Raw genomic sequence first — 17,425 nt, 5'->3', positions numbered from 1 at the left:
TATAGGATACAAAATACTTTTAAAAGAAAATTAAAACTTCAGGCTTAAAGGGGATATTTTCTTTTAGCCCAAAGTAAGTATCGGAGAAGGCAATGGCACCCCACTCCAGTACTCTTGCCTGGAAAATCCCATGGATGGAGAAGCCTGGTGCGCTACAGTCCATGGGGTCGCGAAGAGTCAGACATGACTGAACGACTTCACTTTCACTTTTCACTTTCATGCATTGGAGAAGGAAATGGCAACCCACTCCAGTGTTCTTGCCTGGAGAATCCCAGGGACGAGGGGAGCCTGGTGGGCTGCTGTATATCCACATTAACTTTCTTATTTGAGAGAATTAAAATTTTGAGAGGAACTAACCTCTACAGAGTGTTTTGAAAGCAAAATGTGTTATATTTTTCTCTCCTCCCACAAATTCAAATACAGGATTTTCTGTACTCTGTCATCACTCCTAACAATGCAAGCTTCTTTCTACAGTCTCAATTTTTCTAGTTCCATTTTGTCTTCTGGACCTGCTTGAACAAACTCACATCAAGATCACTTAACACTTCAAACCCATTAGGATGTATTAGGAAAACAGAAAATATAATCAGTGCTGATGAAAATGTGGAGAAACCACAACACAGGCACATTACTAGAGGGAATGTAAAAGGTGTAGCCAAGGTACTAAATATAGAACAGCGATTCCTCAAAGTATTAGACATAGGAATACAATGCTGCTGCTGCTCCCGCTTAGTCACTTCAGTTGTGTCCAACTGTATGTGACCCTATGAACTGTAGCCCATCAGGCTCCTCCATCCATGGAATTCTCCAAACAAGAACACTGGAGTGGGTTGCCATTCCCTCCTCCAAGGGATCTTCCCAACCCAGGGATTGAACCCCGATCTCCTGTACTGCTGGCAAATTCTTTACCACTGAGTTACCAGGGAAGTCCATATGGTTCAGCAATTCCACTCCTGGATATATACCCAAAAGATGTGAAAGAAAGGACTCAAACAATATTTGTACATCCATGTTCATAGTGAAATTATTTGCAAGAGTCAAATTGTAGAAGCAACACAAGTGTCCACCCTCAGACGAATGGATAAACAAAATATGGCACATATGTAACAGAATATTATTCAGCGTTTTGAAAAAAAGGAAATTCTGACACATGATACAACATGGATGAACCTTGAAGACATTACAAGTGAGACAAGCCAAGCACAAGAAAGGAGAATATTTGTTGCCAGGAGATGGGGGAAAGGAAGAACAAGGAATTCGTGTTCAATGGGTACAGAGTTTTAGTTTGGAAAGATAAAAATGTTCAGGAAATGGACGGTGGTAATGGTTACACAGCAGTGTGGGTATACTTACTGTATGTACACTTGAAACTGTTAAAATGGGAAATTTTATGTTATGAATAGTTTACCACAATAAAAAGAAAAGGGAAAAAAAGCTTAACTTAGAACTTGGTGCTTAACCCCTTTTAGAACTGTTATTATTTTAAAGAATAAATGACAGGAGAAACCTTACTTAAAAAAACAAAATGTTAGACTTTCGATGGTGAAAACTAAAGGTGCAGTGAGCTGAAGGAAAATAATCTGAAGATTTCAATCTTACTCTCTCCTATCCATTCCCACCCTACACCCAACATAATAGGTTTGCAAGGGTAACTGGACTGATGTGACAAGCCTCGTACTGCTCACCCAGTCTCCACTCTAGTCTACCCCAAATTCTTTAGGCAGGCACACATATCCAAAGCACCACCTATCATTCAAAGCCATGGTTTGTAGCCCTTTGCACTCCTAATTCCCCAGTCAGCAAGGAATGAACATTCCCAATCTTGCACTTGGGAGCTCTCCAGTCACATCTACTCTTGCCAGATTTACTCCCCAAAGTGATATATTTAAATAGACTTCTTCACATAACTAGGAGCAATCTCTAAATTATTAATATAAAATAGCATAGAACTGGCAGGCATAGAAACAACAGTCCATTTATTTCCCTTTACTGGAAAAGAATGAAAACAACCATCTCTGGGTGTTACTTTTGCTAAGGACATGCATGAATTAGAAATATACACCCCATTAGCTGGAGGTAATCATTTTTTCTATATTTAATTAATATATTCTGAAAATAGTATTAATAGATTACAACAACTTTGAGTTTCAGGAAATAATATTCATATAATTTCCTCATCTAAATTCATACAATTTTCCTTAATAATATTCATATTATGTCCTTATCTAAAACAAGGATGTGATGATTGACTTTTAGTATATTTACTTACAAAGAATTTAGTAGTAGGAGTTAAGTATTACATAATTGAAAAGGTTTGGTTTACAGGAAAAATAAAAAAACTCAAGATTTTTTTAAAAAATACTAGGTAACAAGCTATTCAACAGGTAAGAAAAATAATTGCTATCAAAGTTGGACTGTGAAGAAAGCTGAGCACCAAAGAATTGATGCTTTTGAACTGTGGTGTTGGAGAAGACTCTTGAGAGTCCCTTGGACTGCAAGAAGATCCAACCAGTCCATTCTGAAGGAGATCAGGCCTGGGTGTCCATTGGAAGGAATGATGCTAAAGCTGAAACTCCAGTACTTTGGCCACCTCATGCAAAGAGCTGACTCATTGAAAAAGACTCTGATGCTGGGAGGGATTGGGGACAGGAGGAGAAGGGGACGACAGAGGATGAGATGGTTGGATGGCATCACTGACTCGATGGACGTGAGTTTGGGTGAACTCCAGGTGTTGGTGAAGGACAAGGAGGCCTGGCGTGCTGCAATTCATGGGGTCGCAAAGAGTCAGGCATGACTGAGTGACTGAACTGAACTGAACTGATCCAGTGGTGTTATGGACTGAACTGTGTGTCTCCCCACAATTCATATGAATCCTTAAGCCCCAGTGTGACTGTATTTGGAGATACTATCCGTGGAGAGGTAATTAGGTTAAATGAGCTCATAAGGGTATGGCATTAACCTAATATGACTAGCATGCTTATAAGGAGAGAGAGAGAAACCCTAGACACACACACTGGAAAAGTCATGTGAGGACACAGCAAGAAGGCAGCCCTCTGCAAGTTAAGGAGAGAGAAGCCACAGGAGAAAACCACCCTGCTGGCACCATGACCCTGGACTTCCAGGCTTTAGGACTTTGAGAAATAAATTTCTGTTGTTTAAACCACCTGGTCTGGGGCACTTTGTTATAGCAACCCAAGAACACTAATACAAATGATGAGTCAAAATCAAAAATAATTAATGATATGAAAAAAGGAAAAAGGCAAAGAAAGGATGAGACAGACACATTCACATACAAAGCAGAACATACAGGAGATGTAAGAAACTCAGATGCCTATTCAGACACTATGTGACACAAATGTTATTAAATGGCATTTTGCAGTCTTTTAAGAAATCATTGCTAAAGATTTTAGAACATATGAGTTGCTTTCACTATTTACATAGAGACATCACAGGACCTGCCCTGATGAGCATGTGAACTTAATGCGAAATCTGGATTCTATCTTCAAATCACAGATTCCCATGTCTCAGTTTAGAGAAACCTCACTCATAAACCATCAGTTTGTGGTCATGACAGTGTGCTTGGATTTTTAAAACTTCTTAGTGTCACACTCCTTACAAACATCTTTATTCTTGTCTGGCCTCCACTGTATTTTTCTGATAAGTTAGTTACCATTACAAAAATAGTTGCTATCACAATTGGGAAAAACCACCGTTATGAGCATTTTGGTTATTAGCTCTCTTCAAACAAAAACTAATCCACATATTTAAGGAGTTAAGGTGATCAGCAAGATTAGCACAAAATAACAAAAGCATTGCTTCAGGGTAAAAAAAAGAATTTCAATGGGGAATCATTTTAAGAATGAATTATGCTCATAGTAACATCGTACATGTCATATCAAAATTAACTCAATCATTTGCCAGAAAAAACAATGGTAATTCAACTCTATGTCAGGTTTTACAAATACTTACACTAGAATAATCCTGAAATGCTAATGATGATCCAGAGAAACTAGGCCAACTGGAATCGTGAGTCAAACGGGAGAACCTTTTTGACACAGATCCTCTCCAATCATAGAGTGTGTTGTCTGTTAAAAATATCAACGCAGGTTAAAAGAATATTTATTCAGGAAAAATACACAGTGATCATACTGCTTAGTGTTACAAAGATGAAAGTAAATCATCTTTATAGCCCCACTATTCTGTATTAAAATCACATCTTGTCATCTAATCATAGCAAGATGAAGAAGTGATAGCAATGCATAGAGAGAGGCTTCAATTAAAAGGCTTCCTTATACCATAAAGCTCTCGTGTTTTTATTACATACAGTGTGCCCATCAGAAAACTAATAGGTTCATTCTTTTGACTCAAGAACACTGACTTCTTTTGTAAGAGAGGCTTAAAGCAAAATCATATTTGTGAATAGCACTTAACAAAAATAAAAGAAAACCTCCTCTCCCTGTTACATAAGCCCTTTAAAAGAGAATTTAGAATTATTTGAAAGCAGAACTTTTGATATTGAAAGTATTTAAGGTAAATAGGTTGGAAGAGCAAAAGGTGAACCAGTATATACCCGCATATTTCTTCTGGCTCATAGAAGTTATCATGTAGGATTTCTGCACACAATTTTTAATAAGAGGCGGAGATTCAAGATTTACTTGTTCACTTATTTCTCAGAAATACAATTTAATCCTGCCATCCAAATGAATCAAACTAGTTTTACGTTTCCAATTTTCTAATACTTCTTCATATACATATACTCTTCCCTAAAACTTTAAATTTAAGAGAGTCCTCCATGGACCGGTTAGTTCCATGTAAATTTAGAGAAAAATCAGAAGTAATACAGTTTCTCATTTCATTGCTTCAGTTTATTTACAGGACCATAAATTAATTGCCCTATATATGGGGAGGTAGAATAGCAATATAAAATAATGAAACGTGATATTATCTCAGAGACATTCTAATCAGTATACACATACACACATCCTGCTGCTGCTGCTGCTAAGTCGCTTCAGTCATGTCCGACTCTGTGCAGCCCATAGAGGGCAGCCCACCAGGCTTCCCATCCCTGGGATTCTCCAGGCAAGAACACTGGAGTGGGTTGCCATTTCCTTCTCCAACGCATGAAAGTGAAAAGTGAAAGTGAAGTCACTCAGTCGTGTCCGACTTTAGCGACCCCATGGACTGCAGCCTACCAGGCTTCTCCATCCATGGGATTTTCTAGGCAAAAGTACTGGAGTGGGGTGCCATTGCCTTCTCCATACACACATCCTACCGCATCTTAATTTTGCATGTATTTCCTCCATTTCAGTCAGTCTCTGCCCTCTATCAAAAGGAAAACTGTCTAGGAGAGGCAACATATAAATGATATATTTCATTCACAACACAATATGAAGAAATGAATTTCTTTAATGGAAGCAATGCCAATCATGAGTAGACCACAGAGAATCTGAAAATATTATCTAAGAAGAGGATAGCAAAGAAAAGGCCATACACATCATACTTTACTCGGGAACTTGTATAAATTCAGAAGGACATAAAAGGACAGCATGAGAGTTATTGAGATGTGAAAGCCCCCACATTTCCTATGAAGCTTTGCTGACTAATTTGAAGTATTCTTTAATTCATTAGCACTAGTCTATTCCACCCACTTGCTCCAATGCACTTTGACAGCAAATATTCTATTTTAGATAACAAAGCATCTCTTTCCAATCTCCTTTTAAAATGTATAAACTCTTCTGGGGCAAGGACAATATCTTACTTGGAACTGCTGTATGATTCTGGTTCATTAGTAATATGATTAAAGTCACTATGTAAACACTGATAAATCAGAATTAGCCTCATGAGGTTAAATCTCACAGGGAAAAGAGAATCTTCCTGATTACTGAGGAGCACAGCTAAATATGAAACCCAATGCTGTATGACTTATTTTTCCAAGAGATTCCAGAGTATTTCAAATATTTTATCTTGTCTACCCACAAAACAGATCCATGTAATCGAGAAGTCATACATTATTTTCTTCAGTATACAGGTATCACACTGGAAAATATAGCTATAACTTTTCCACTTCAGGAAGCAGTAAAGCCTCCACTAAAATCCTCAAGGTGATCATTCACACACTGATCTATGTTAATGACTCCTCCTAAGAAGCCAGGCACAGAAGGTGACATGCAACAAATTCCAGTTTATTCCACAAAGTCAGTTGAAAGTTATAAGCTGATAGTTTGAAGAAGTCATACATCAGACTAAGTCTTCACAAACCCTTCACAGAGCCAATAAGCTTCAAAGGTGAATGCCACAGGGAAGTGAAGATTCTGAATTCTAGGGTGTGTGTATGAAAGAGAGACAGCATACGAGTAGGCTGTACATTAATATGTGAAAAAAAAATTTTGTCAGTATCATCAGCCAGCAGGATAGGATGAAATACTCTGAAGTTAAACAAATGTAGGCTAAATGCAACAGCATTATTTGGAAAGAAGCCAAAATGGTCCCCTCAAGTTGTGTGCATGTGCTCAGTCACACAGGCATGTCCACCTCCTTGCAACCCATGGACTACAGCCTACCAGGCTCCTCTGTCCATGGGTTCTCCAGGTAACAATACTGTAGTGGGTTGCCATGCACTCCTCCAGGAGACATTCCCAACTGAGGGATAGAACCCAGGTCTCCCATGTTGCAGGCAGATTCTTTACTGGCTGTGCTACCAGGGAAGTCCCCCATCAGGTTAACAAAGAATTATTAGCTAATTGTTAGTTTCTTAGTCGTATCAAACTGTTTGTGACCCCAGTGACTGTAGCCCTCCAGGCTCCTCTGTCCATGGAGTTCTCCAGGCAAGAATATTGGAGTGGGTAGTCATTCCCTTCTTTAAGGGATCTTCCCAACTCAGGGATCGAACCCTGATCTCCTGCTTTGCAGGCAGATTCTTTACTATCTGAGCCACCGGGGAAGCCCATTATTAGCTAAATAGCAGCTAAATCTGAACATTAAAAAAAAAAACTGTAAATATCCATACCAATGTCTTCCTGTCTTTACATTTCCTCAATAGTTATTTAGGCCTTTGAAAAATGCTTATACCACTAGTTCGTGTTATTTTGTTGGTTTCTTCATATCTCATCTATCTAGACTTGCGAGTCTTCCACTTGGTTTGTATTCTCCATAACACTGAACACAACACCGTGCCCCAAGAACAAGTTCAGTCCTGGGCTGACCTGGCATTGGCTGCAACGCCCATCAGCAAACTGCTAAGAGTGAAAGTTCCCATCCGATATAAACATCTGATTCCGTGGAAGAGTCTTTAAAAGGGGGCTTTTAAAATTCTATTTTTTTTTTCAGGACCAAGTATTTTTCACCAGATCATCTTCTCTCTCTTGATATTTGTCTTGATGTGTATAATGGTAATAGATTTCAAATATGTATCTGCTGGGGATGGCTTTTTATTGCATTTCCCATTTTCATTCAAATTCATGTAGTTAACAATAAGCCAATTATTTACACAGGTGAGAGATACTATTAAAATTAATAAGCATAATTATTTTAGAAACCTAAATTACCTAGATGACTCACAGAAAACTGATGAGATTGCATCCAGTGATATAACCAAGAGAATGAAGAAATAAAACGGGAAATAGGGAGGAGGGAAGAAAAAAATCTCTAGCTAGTTAAAACATTTATCATTTTTCTATGATCTTTGCAGTGACAAGCATTTCCTTCACATTGCAAATGGACAGATTTGTCCCCAGGGGCTTCCCTGGTGGCTCAGTGGTAAAGAATCTGCCTGCAATGCAGGAGACAAGAGCTCGATCCCTGGGTTGGGGAGATCTCTGGAGGAGGTCGTGGCAACCCACTCCAGTATTCTTCCCTGGTGAATTCCATGGACAAAGGAGCCTGGTGGTCTACAGTCCATAGGGCTGCACAGAGTCGGAAATAACTAAAGCGACTAAGCAGCAGACTTGTCCAAACTGTCCAAATATCAGTACAAAATCCAAAGACAACAGCAGTTTAAACTTTTCAATTATACTGTTTCAGTCAACCAAGAAACCAAATGTCCGTAAGAAATAATCAATGCAACTGCCTCCAACAGAGCCAAAGTCCAGATGCAAGTGCGATGTATCTTTATGAGGATGTGACAGAGCCCAAGACACAAGTGGGTTCAGTGGTCCTATGTCCTTAGAGCCTTTTTTATGCCAAGCCCATTCTGTTTCCCTTTTATCAATTCCTTTCTATCAATTAATTCTTTGAGTTAATTGCACATGCAGTTTTAATCTGTAGGTAATTACAATCAATTAATAGTTAGGAGACAGAATTAGCAGTTCTTAGTTTGATTATCTATATAATTAAAAGGGGGTGGTAAACTAGAGTTGACAAATAGCATCTTAATCAGTTGAATAATCAAACCCTAGAAGCTTGCTTGGGCAGCTGAATTCCATCTATTGCATTAGTTCAAATTTTAGAATCAATGACTGAAATGTCCATTTGAATCAATTTATATTGTCAATTTATAGTCAAAAATGAATATATTCTAAAATGACTTAAATGATTTACCTTCTTTTATTTATAATGAACGGCTTCCAAAAGAATTCAGTAAAAACAAAGAGCCAACAAATGAACTTATTTACAATCTACTGTATGTCCATGGCTCCCAAGTTGTATGTTATAAAACATCTAAGGAATATGACCAACTCCTTTTGTACTAGGTTCTGCTTAACAGTTCTATTTAAGTGTTCTGAGAGATAGCAAATATAACATAGCTTTCATCTTTTTTTTTTTTTTTTTTGGCTATCTAATGGCAATAGCTGTTTGTAGATACAGAGGAAATAACAAGATGCAAGATAAGCTTCAGGTAATTTAGAAAAATATATAAGAACTTCGTTGTGATTAGGATATAATATAATGGGACAGTATCATCACTGTTGCATAAAATCTTTCTGAATTATCAAGTATTTGAACAAGATTGGCAGATACTTCCAAGTGTATAGTAAATAAAAAATATTCAAAAAGAATCATGATTTCTGGTTCAATATGGTTTGTTACCTTCGACTGAGGCAGCCCCTTTTATAGTCCAAAATAAAATACTATAATAAAAAAGACAAAAATTTCAAGGTCACAAAAAATAAATTTAACCATTCACCTAGTGTCGACTGAGAAAAATTTTTTTTTCATAATTAGGATAATGGAAGGGAATTGAGGAAAGCAATCAGTGATCTTTACATAATAATAAACCCCTAGCCCATCTGAAAGCCATTAGAAAGAGGCTTAAGACCACCTAAAAAAAAAATGAACAGAACAACCAACCATTTCTCTAAAATGTGGGTGCACCTATTGAGGACCACTTTCCTCTCCATGCCCCATCCATCACAATCCACTTGACACCACAACTGCAAGAAAACAACTAGGAATGAAGTAATCCTGGCACCAGGATTCGATACAGTCCTGTTTTAAGGAAAGAACCCTGCGCAGAGGTGAGACAGGCAGTTCTCAATAGCAATGTACAGTGGGGACTGTAATTCTCATGTGCTGAACAGCTAAGAAGAATAAAGAACAAAGGAGTGGAATAGGACAGGCCCCACACCGGCAGAGCCAAACTATATTCCAGATGGGTAAGTGGGTAGTGACACCTGCTCATCAAGTATAGAACTAAAAGAGGTGACCAACATACCCAAGTGAACATGGAGCAGAGCTGCGGTAAACCCACCATGTTCTCCATGGGTAATCACTCCCTTTGCATAGATCGATTTCTCCTTATTCAGGGTAGAGCCTACATTAATCATGGCAATGATAGTTAACATTTAATGAGGGCCTAGTTTGCTAAACACTTAAGATACATTATATATGTGTGCTCAGTCACTCAGTTGTGCTACCCCAGGGACTGTAGCCCGCCAAGCTCCTCTCTCCATGGGATTTTTCAGGCAAGAATACTGGAATGGGCTGCCATTTCCTTCTCCAGGGGATATTCCTGACCCAGGGATTGAACCCATGTCTGCTACAGCTCCTGCATTGGCAGGCAGGTTCTTTACCACTGTGCCACCTGGGAAACCCTGAACATACATTACTTATCTATCCAGAATATTAACCTACAAGGTCCGTGGTGAGTTTATCCCAGCTTAACAGCAAAGAAAATTAATTAAGTCACTTGTCCAAGTTCAGACAATTGCTAAGAGGTTGTGTGAACCCAGGCCACTCCAAATTTGAAGCCTGCATGACCGTGACACAAAGGGAAAATTCCCTGTAGTAGACTGAACAATGGCTCCAAAGATACCATATCCTTATCCTTAGCTCATATGATTTAAAGGGTTTTATGGGTAAGATTAAATTAAGAATCCTAAGAAGGGAAGATTATCCTGGATTATCCTGATGGACTACACGCTAGTATTCTTACAAGGGGGGTTGGGGGTGAATGTGACTAGAAGGGGAAAAGAAAATATGATGACAGAGGCAAGAAACCAGAGTGATCTGAGAAAGAGGTCATGAGCCGGAAAATGCAAGCAGCCTTTAGAAAGGCAAAGTAGATTCTTCCCTAGGGTCCTCAAAGTCTTAACTGAGTCCAGACTCTCGATACCTGGACTTAGTCCAGTGCAATTAATTTTGGATTTCTGGCCTCTAGAACTACTGGAGAATAAATTTGTATTGGTTTAAGCTAGCAAGTTTTGGTAAATTGCTAGAAGAGCCATGGAAAACTAATGCAGTCTACAATTCTGAAAATCTAGTAAAATATTTCACAAGACTGAGAAGAAAATTTTAGAAAAGTGTTGGCATTCCCACTATATTGTAGCAAGCCAACTCTTCAAAATAGAGGCCAAAATATGGGGTGCATGTATCTTTCTGAATTAGTGTTTTATACACCAATTGGATAAATACCAATGAGCAGAACTGCTGAGTAATGAGATTGTTCTATTTCTAGTGTTTTGAGGAACTTCTGTACTGCTTCCTATCAACACAGTACAATGGTTCCCTTGTCTCAACAGTCTCACCGCTATTGTTATTTGTAGACTTTTTGATGATAGTCATTCTAACAGGTGTGAGGTGATATCTCACTGTGATTTTGATCTGCATATCTCGGATGATTAGCAAAGCTGAATATATTTTCATGGGCCTGTTGGCCAACTGTATATCTTCTTTGGAAAAATGTTTATTCATATCCTCTGTCCATTTTTTTTTAATTTTATTTTTAAACTTTACATAATTGTATTAGTTTTGCCAAATATCAAAATGTTTGGGTTTTTTTTAATATTGATTTGTAAGTGCTGTTTATATATTTTGGATATTAACCCCTTACCAGTCATTTGCAAACATTTTCTCTCATTCATTAGGTTGTCTTTTTTATTTGTCCATGGTTTCTTTTGCTGTGCAAAAGCTTTTAAGTTTAATTAGGCCCCATTTGCTTATTTTGCTTTAGTTTCCTTTACCTTAGGAGACAGGTGCAAAAAAATATTGCTAAGATTTATGTCAAATAATGGTCTGCCTATGTTTTCTTCTAGGAGTTTTATGGTTTCCAGTCTTACATCTAAGTCTTTAATTCATTGAGTTTACTTTTGTATATCATATGAGATAATATATCTGAAGAAAATTAAAACACTAATTTGAAAAGAAACATGTATCCCAATATTCATAGCAGCATTATTTAACAATAGCATTACTTATAAACACTTGAAATAACCAGGAGCAACCTAAGTGTCCACCAAATATGAATGGATAAAGAAGATGTGGTATACATATACAATTGAATATCACTCATCCATATAAAAGGATGAAATTCTTCCATTTGCAACAACGTGGATGGAACTAGAGAGTATTACAGTATTATGCTTAGTGAAAATAGAGAAAGGCAAATATGCTATTTTATCACTTACATGTAATACCTAAAAAACAAAACAAATGAATGAATATAGAAAAACAGAAACAGGCCCACAGATACACGAGATTAAACTAGTGGTTACCAGTTGGGAGAGGGAAGTAGGGAGAGGTAGGGTAGGGCTAAAGGAATAAGAGGCACAAACTACTATGTATAAAGTAAACAGGCTACAAGGATGTACTGTACAGCACAAAGAATATAGCCAATATTTTACAACAACTCTCCCACTCCAGTACTCTTGCCTGGAAAATCCCATGGACGGAGGAGCCTGGTGGGCTGCAGTCCATGGGGTCGTGAAGAGTCAGACACAACTGAGCAACTTCACTTTTACTTTTCACTTTCATGCACTGGAAAAGGAAATGGCAACCCACTCCAGTGTTCTTGCCTGGAAATCCCAGGGACGGCAGAGCCTGGTGGGCTGCCATCTATGGGGTCACACAGAGTCGGACATGACTGAAGTGACTGAGCAGTCTTAGCAGTAAATGTAATAAGATGTATAAAATATTGAATCACTATGTTGTACACTTGGAATTAATATACTATTATAAATCAATTAAGCTCCAATTAAAAATAGAAGTCAAAAGCAACAAGGATAAATTAAAGACTTAAAAATAAGATTTGTAAGGTAAATGAAAATGGAAATAAATGTTTTTTAAAAGACAAGAAATACAAGGAAACCAGAAATGTAATGGCAGAATTATAATGTACTTCAGAGTTAGTGGGGATGTAAAAGATAGTGCAGAATATCAAATGACTGGATTTGGCAAGCACTCCTAGAATGCAGAAGAAAAGTATCCAAAGACAAAAATAATGAGAGACAAGATTACAGATTAAAGAGGACAAAAGATAAATATACATGAAAGAAATCATATACTTTACCAAAGATGAAAACAGAACAATCAGGAATGAAAAAAATAACACTATTGAATTATAATTTTCTGAGCTGAAACAAAATTTGCATCTTCTGAGTATCGGCGCTCATTGTATTTTAGGAAAAGTTAATTAAAAGGGATTTGTATGCAAATGCATTCTGCAAAAGTAAAGGAATAAAAAAATTTAAATTATAAGATTAAAGAAAAATTCATATATATTTAGAAAGAAGAAAAATCTCAACGTTGCAAAACTCAGGTCCTTTCCAGATTTCTTCTGTGAAACAGCAAAAGAACCCATACATAATAGAATACCATCAACAGAATTTCCAGAGAAAAGAAAAGGTGTGAAACAGAAATTTTGTGACAAAATTGTTTTCAATGTATGAAGTATGAAGGTCAGCAAAAAAAAAAAAAAAATCGTTCTCAAATATACCAATGCTCCGAAAAGCTGCTCAGAAAAACACGTTGTTTTTAAGTAAATAAACAAACATTTATCTGAAGACCAAGACATGAATCAAAATCAAGGATGCAAGGATTTAGAAATCATGGTGTAAGAGTTCCAGAAGTTTTTCCTGTAATCAGTATTCAATTCTAGAAGGATCATTTGTGGTATGTGGATGCTGTGACTCTGATGTAAAGATTGGTCCTGCCAGGCTTTACCTCATAGCTTCTTTTGCTATTCTACTTTCCCAGGAACCAAATGATTAGTTTCCTAGGGTATACACTTGAACTCACTCGTAGTTCCAATGAAATGTTCTTTCAAATGGAATCTTGCTCTAGAAGCAATAACCAGTGTTGTTCTGTCAGCACTTACAATGGCTAAATGTTTGGAACATGTACCCAGAGACCCAGTAAACCAGACAAGAATAACAACAATATAATGACTATTTTCAGGTTCACAGAACTTAAATCTGACTTTTCTCCTTTTAAAAGTTCAAACTGAATTGCCTGAGTCAGGGCATCACCCCTCACAAAGATCCTCTTTATATCATAGAAACACTCTCTGAGTGTTCTTATGGAGCTTTGCTGTTTAAGGATAAAAATATACCTGGGAAACAGATTCGACAAAATATACCAGAATTTAGCAGTGAGTATCTCTGGATGGTGGAATACTAGAGGTCTTTTTTTTTTTCTGATAGTTGTCTGTATTTTCCAAATTTTCTGAAATCTATTATAACTAATAGTAAGTTTTAGGAAAAACATATTTTAAATGAAGCCATAAAAATTTAGGTAAAAATAAGTGAAATTATGTAAAAAACTATAACAAAAGCAAAGTATCACAGAACTTTAGGAATGGTTTACCTTTCAGGAGGCAACACACTGAGACTAAATTTTAATCCTTTTTTTTTTTTTGTCTAACAAGGACATGTTGTATTTATAAAGGAGAAAATACAATTAGTTTGAACTTCTTTTAACAAAACATGCATACAAAAATAAGTGTTTCCTTTAAATTTGTCCTCAATGATCAACACATATTTTGAGAGCAGGGACATCACATAATCTTGAGAGTCAAAACTCTTATTCCCCTCCCAGGAAGTAAAAGTAAATCTGCTATGTCCTATGTCCAATTAATATACTATTATAAATCAATTAAACTCCAATTAAAAATAGAAGTCAAAAACAACAAGGATAAATTAAAGACTTAAAAATAAGATTTTTAAGGTAAATGAAAATGGAAATAAATGTTTTTTAAAAGACAAGAAATACGAGGAAACCAAAAATGTAATGGCAGAATTATAATGTACTTCAGCTTTGGAAAACGTCCGTCTCAGGCTTAGAACCTAAAGACTCTTGATTAACTGAAGCAGGTGTCAGGGTACCAGGTCTGTCACAAATTAATTCCTGCAAAGCAGGGGCAGCTATCCGAATACGTGATTTGAAAATGCCACTTGTTTTTAAAGGTTTTGTTTTTTTTTTTTTTTAATTTGGACTTCTTTTAAAGTCTTTATTGAATTTGTTACACTATTGCTTCTGATATTTTATGTTTTGGTTTTTTGGCCATGAGGCATGTGGGATCTTTGCCCCTCAACCAGGGATGGAACTGGCACCCCGTTCATTGGAAGGACAAGTCCAACCACTGGCCCCCCAGAGAAGCCCCTGAAAATGCCTCTTGATTGCAGTTCACCTGTAATCTTTTCCAAGAAGCAATGTGACAAATATAAGCACATGTTGGTAGCAGCCTGCAACAGCAGGAGGGCAGGGACTGTGCCCAGTGGCACTGTTTTATCCTCCACACAACTGAAATGCCTGGTACAGAATACGTGCTAATTGTTTATAACAAATGAATGTTAAAATTAACTGGATACAGTGTGGTTTACAGGTGGCAATGATGTCATAGGTCTCTAGACAAAAAAATGACAAAGGTCTAGGAGAAAACTGCATATTGGGTGATAATTTAATAGGAGTGTTCTTGGTGTCTCTGCCTCCTGCAAATGAAAGCAATGACTAGTCTTCTGTTCATCTTGTACAACTCTAACTTTTTTAAAATGAATTCTTTCAAGTTTATTGTATACTGCTGTTTAGGCCATATGGATCTTACCTATTTTGGTGTCCACACTCATACCTGTTTGGTGAAAACGAAAATTTGAAGAGACTTCTAGGAAAGTAATTATCAGTAAGAAGAATCTATTAAAGCTCATATTTTTGATGTAATATTAATTTCTAGGAATCTTTCATAGGGAAATAATCTGGAATGTGCCAAAAGATTTATTAACAAAGATGCTTATTACAGTATTATTTATAACTGTGCAGAAATCAAGTTAGTTTCTGAGTTAGCATAACACTGCTATTCTTAGAAAAAGATGCTTGCAAGGTTGAGCCTCAGCTGGCATCTAAGCACTTAGAGGGTAAACAGTTCCCTAGCCCCTGATGTAAAATTTTCCCTGAAAGATAAGGGTATCTCACTATGCCTAAATTGTACAAACAATATGATTTAGCTTTCCTAATAAATAAATCAGCTTATCCTAAGCTGATATGAATATCAGCTTTCCTTCTGAAAGTCTGGAATATTGGTACATGCTATGCAGACGGTGCCAACGTGAGCATGTCCCAGTAAAAATTTTGGGTGCTGAGTCTGTAACGAGTTTCCCCAATATATAACCCTTCACATGTGTGATGACTCGTTGCTGGAGGAATCAAGTACCTCCGTGTGATTTCCCTGGAAGAGGACTCCTGTGAGCTTGCTCCTGATTTTCTCTGGACTTCACCCCATGTGCCTTTTCCCTTTGCTGATTTTGCTTTGTATCCTTTCACTACAGTAAACCTGAGCTGTTGATAGGACCATATACTGAGTCCTGTGAGTCCTCCTAGCAAATCACTGAGTAGCCTTGGGGTGGTCTCAGGATCCACAACACAATAATCAAATTAGAAATAAGATAATATTCCAGTAATGGGAGATTGGTTGAGAAGTTTATAATATATACATGCATTGTATTATGTTTTGATAAAAATTTTACCTATGAATTTTTTCACATTATACAAAAATGTAAAATATGATATACCTTATACCTTTAATTATTAACAACAAAGAAAAATCTGTAAGCCAAAGGACTGGACAAAAATATGCCAAACTGCTGAAAGTGGTTGGGTCATATTTTTGTCTTTATTTTCTTTTCTTTTGTTCTGAATAGGCTGAATGTGAGGTTCATAAATTCTTATACCTCACTCACCACCTTTTGAGGAAGGCTTCCTCATACTCACAGGTTATGCATGAGTTAGAATTATTGTGCAAATTCTGGAATGAGAATTAAAAATTCTGGAATGGAATTAGGAAATAAAACCAAGAATCAAATCCCCTAAGAAAGACTGTTAATTTTTTTTATATTTGCATCTGTGTTTGATGATCAACTTGTCAGAACATTGAAGTTCATTAATACATCATTATCTTTATTGAAAGCTCATTAAAGCAACACATTCAATGTAAGAAAAAAAGACTCTGGTGACAAAAATGAAAGGATAATCATGGAACAAAATCTTAGCCCTGCTTATGCTTGTATCTTTATTCCAAATGTTTCACTCTATTCTTTTCTACTCTCCTAATCAGTTAGCAGTGAGTGAGTTTGTCACTAGCAAGGTATTGACCTTTTATGATTGGTGAAAATTTAAAACCCAACTACAGGCAGAAAACTGTAGAAAACTATATTAAAACTCTGTGTAAGTACAAAGTGATTTGCAAAGCCCAAGTCTATAAAGCTACAGTGAGCATCACACATAAATATAACAAACAAGATTTTGTGAAACAAGCTAATGATGAGGACTTTCCATTGTTATGATCAACATTTACAATTTAGTTTTAAGGATTAGTCAGTTTCAACCGGTCCTTTTCAGTCCTTTCAACCATCACCAGAAAGGAAGCAAAGATAAAACACAAATCAAGGTTTCTACTTGTTATGACTACTAAAGTCTAAGTTCTGATAAAAATTCTGAATATTAATGTATTAAATGTTATCTATGAAGTAATAATATTAAATGTTATCTATGAATTAATAATATTAAATCTTATCTATGAAGTTCAGTAGCCATGTGGACCCTGTTTTCATTATTACTAATAAATTAAAATTGACTGTACTAATAAAATATTTCACAGATGCTCTGTCTTCTTACTCCTACACATCCAAAGATCAAATTCAACAAAATTTGGTTCTTTTGAGAAACATATTATGTATCATTTTAGCAGCAACTTTAAGAATAATTAACAAAATTATGGGCATTT

General features: G+C 36.6%; 1 protein-coding gene across 1 annotated transcript in view; it reads right to left on the bottom strand.

Annotated features, from left to right (window-relative positions):
• Positions 1-17,425, bottom strand: part of LOC147354992 (IQ domain-containing protein M-like) — an 85,072-nt gene that overhangs the window by 20,642 nt on the left and 47,005 nt on the right. Inside the window, exon 3 of the mRNA XM_086345904.1 lies at positions 3,970-4,085. Coding sequence (XP_086202030.1) covers positions 3,970-4,085 — 116 coding nt within the window. The remainder of the gene's footprint in view (positions 1-3,969; positions 4,086-17,425) is intronic.

The sequence above is a fragment of the Bos grunniens genome, chromosome 17 (genome assembly GCF_055505025.1).
Source record: "Bos grunniens cultivar Pamir isolate PY7600 chromosome 17, Bosgru_T2T1.0, whole genome shotgun sequence".
Classification (NCBI taxonomy): Eukaryota; Metazoa; Chordata; class Mammalia; order Artiodactyla; family Bovidae; genus Bos; species Bos grunniens.
The sequence above is the reverse complement of the archived record's forward strand: the minus strand, read 5'-3'. Positions and strand labels throughout refer to the sequence as shown.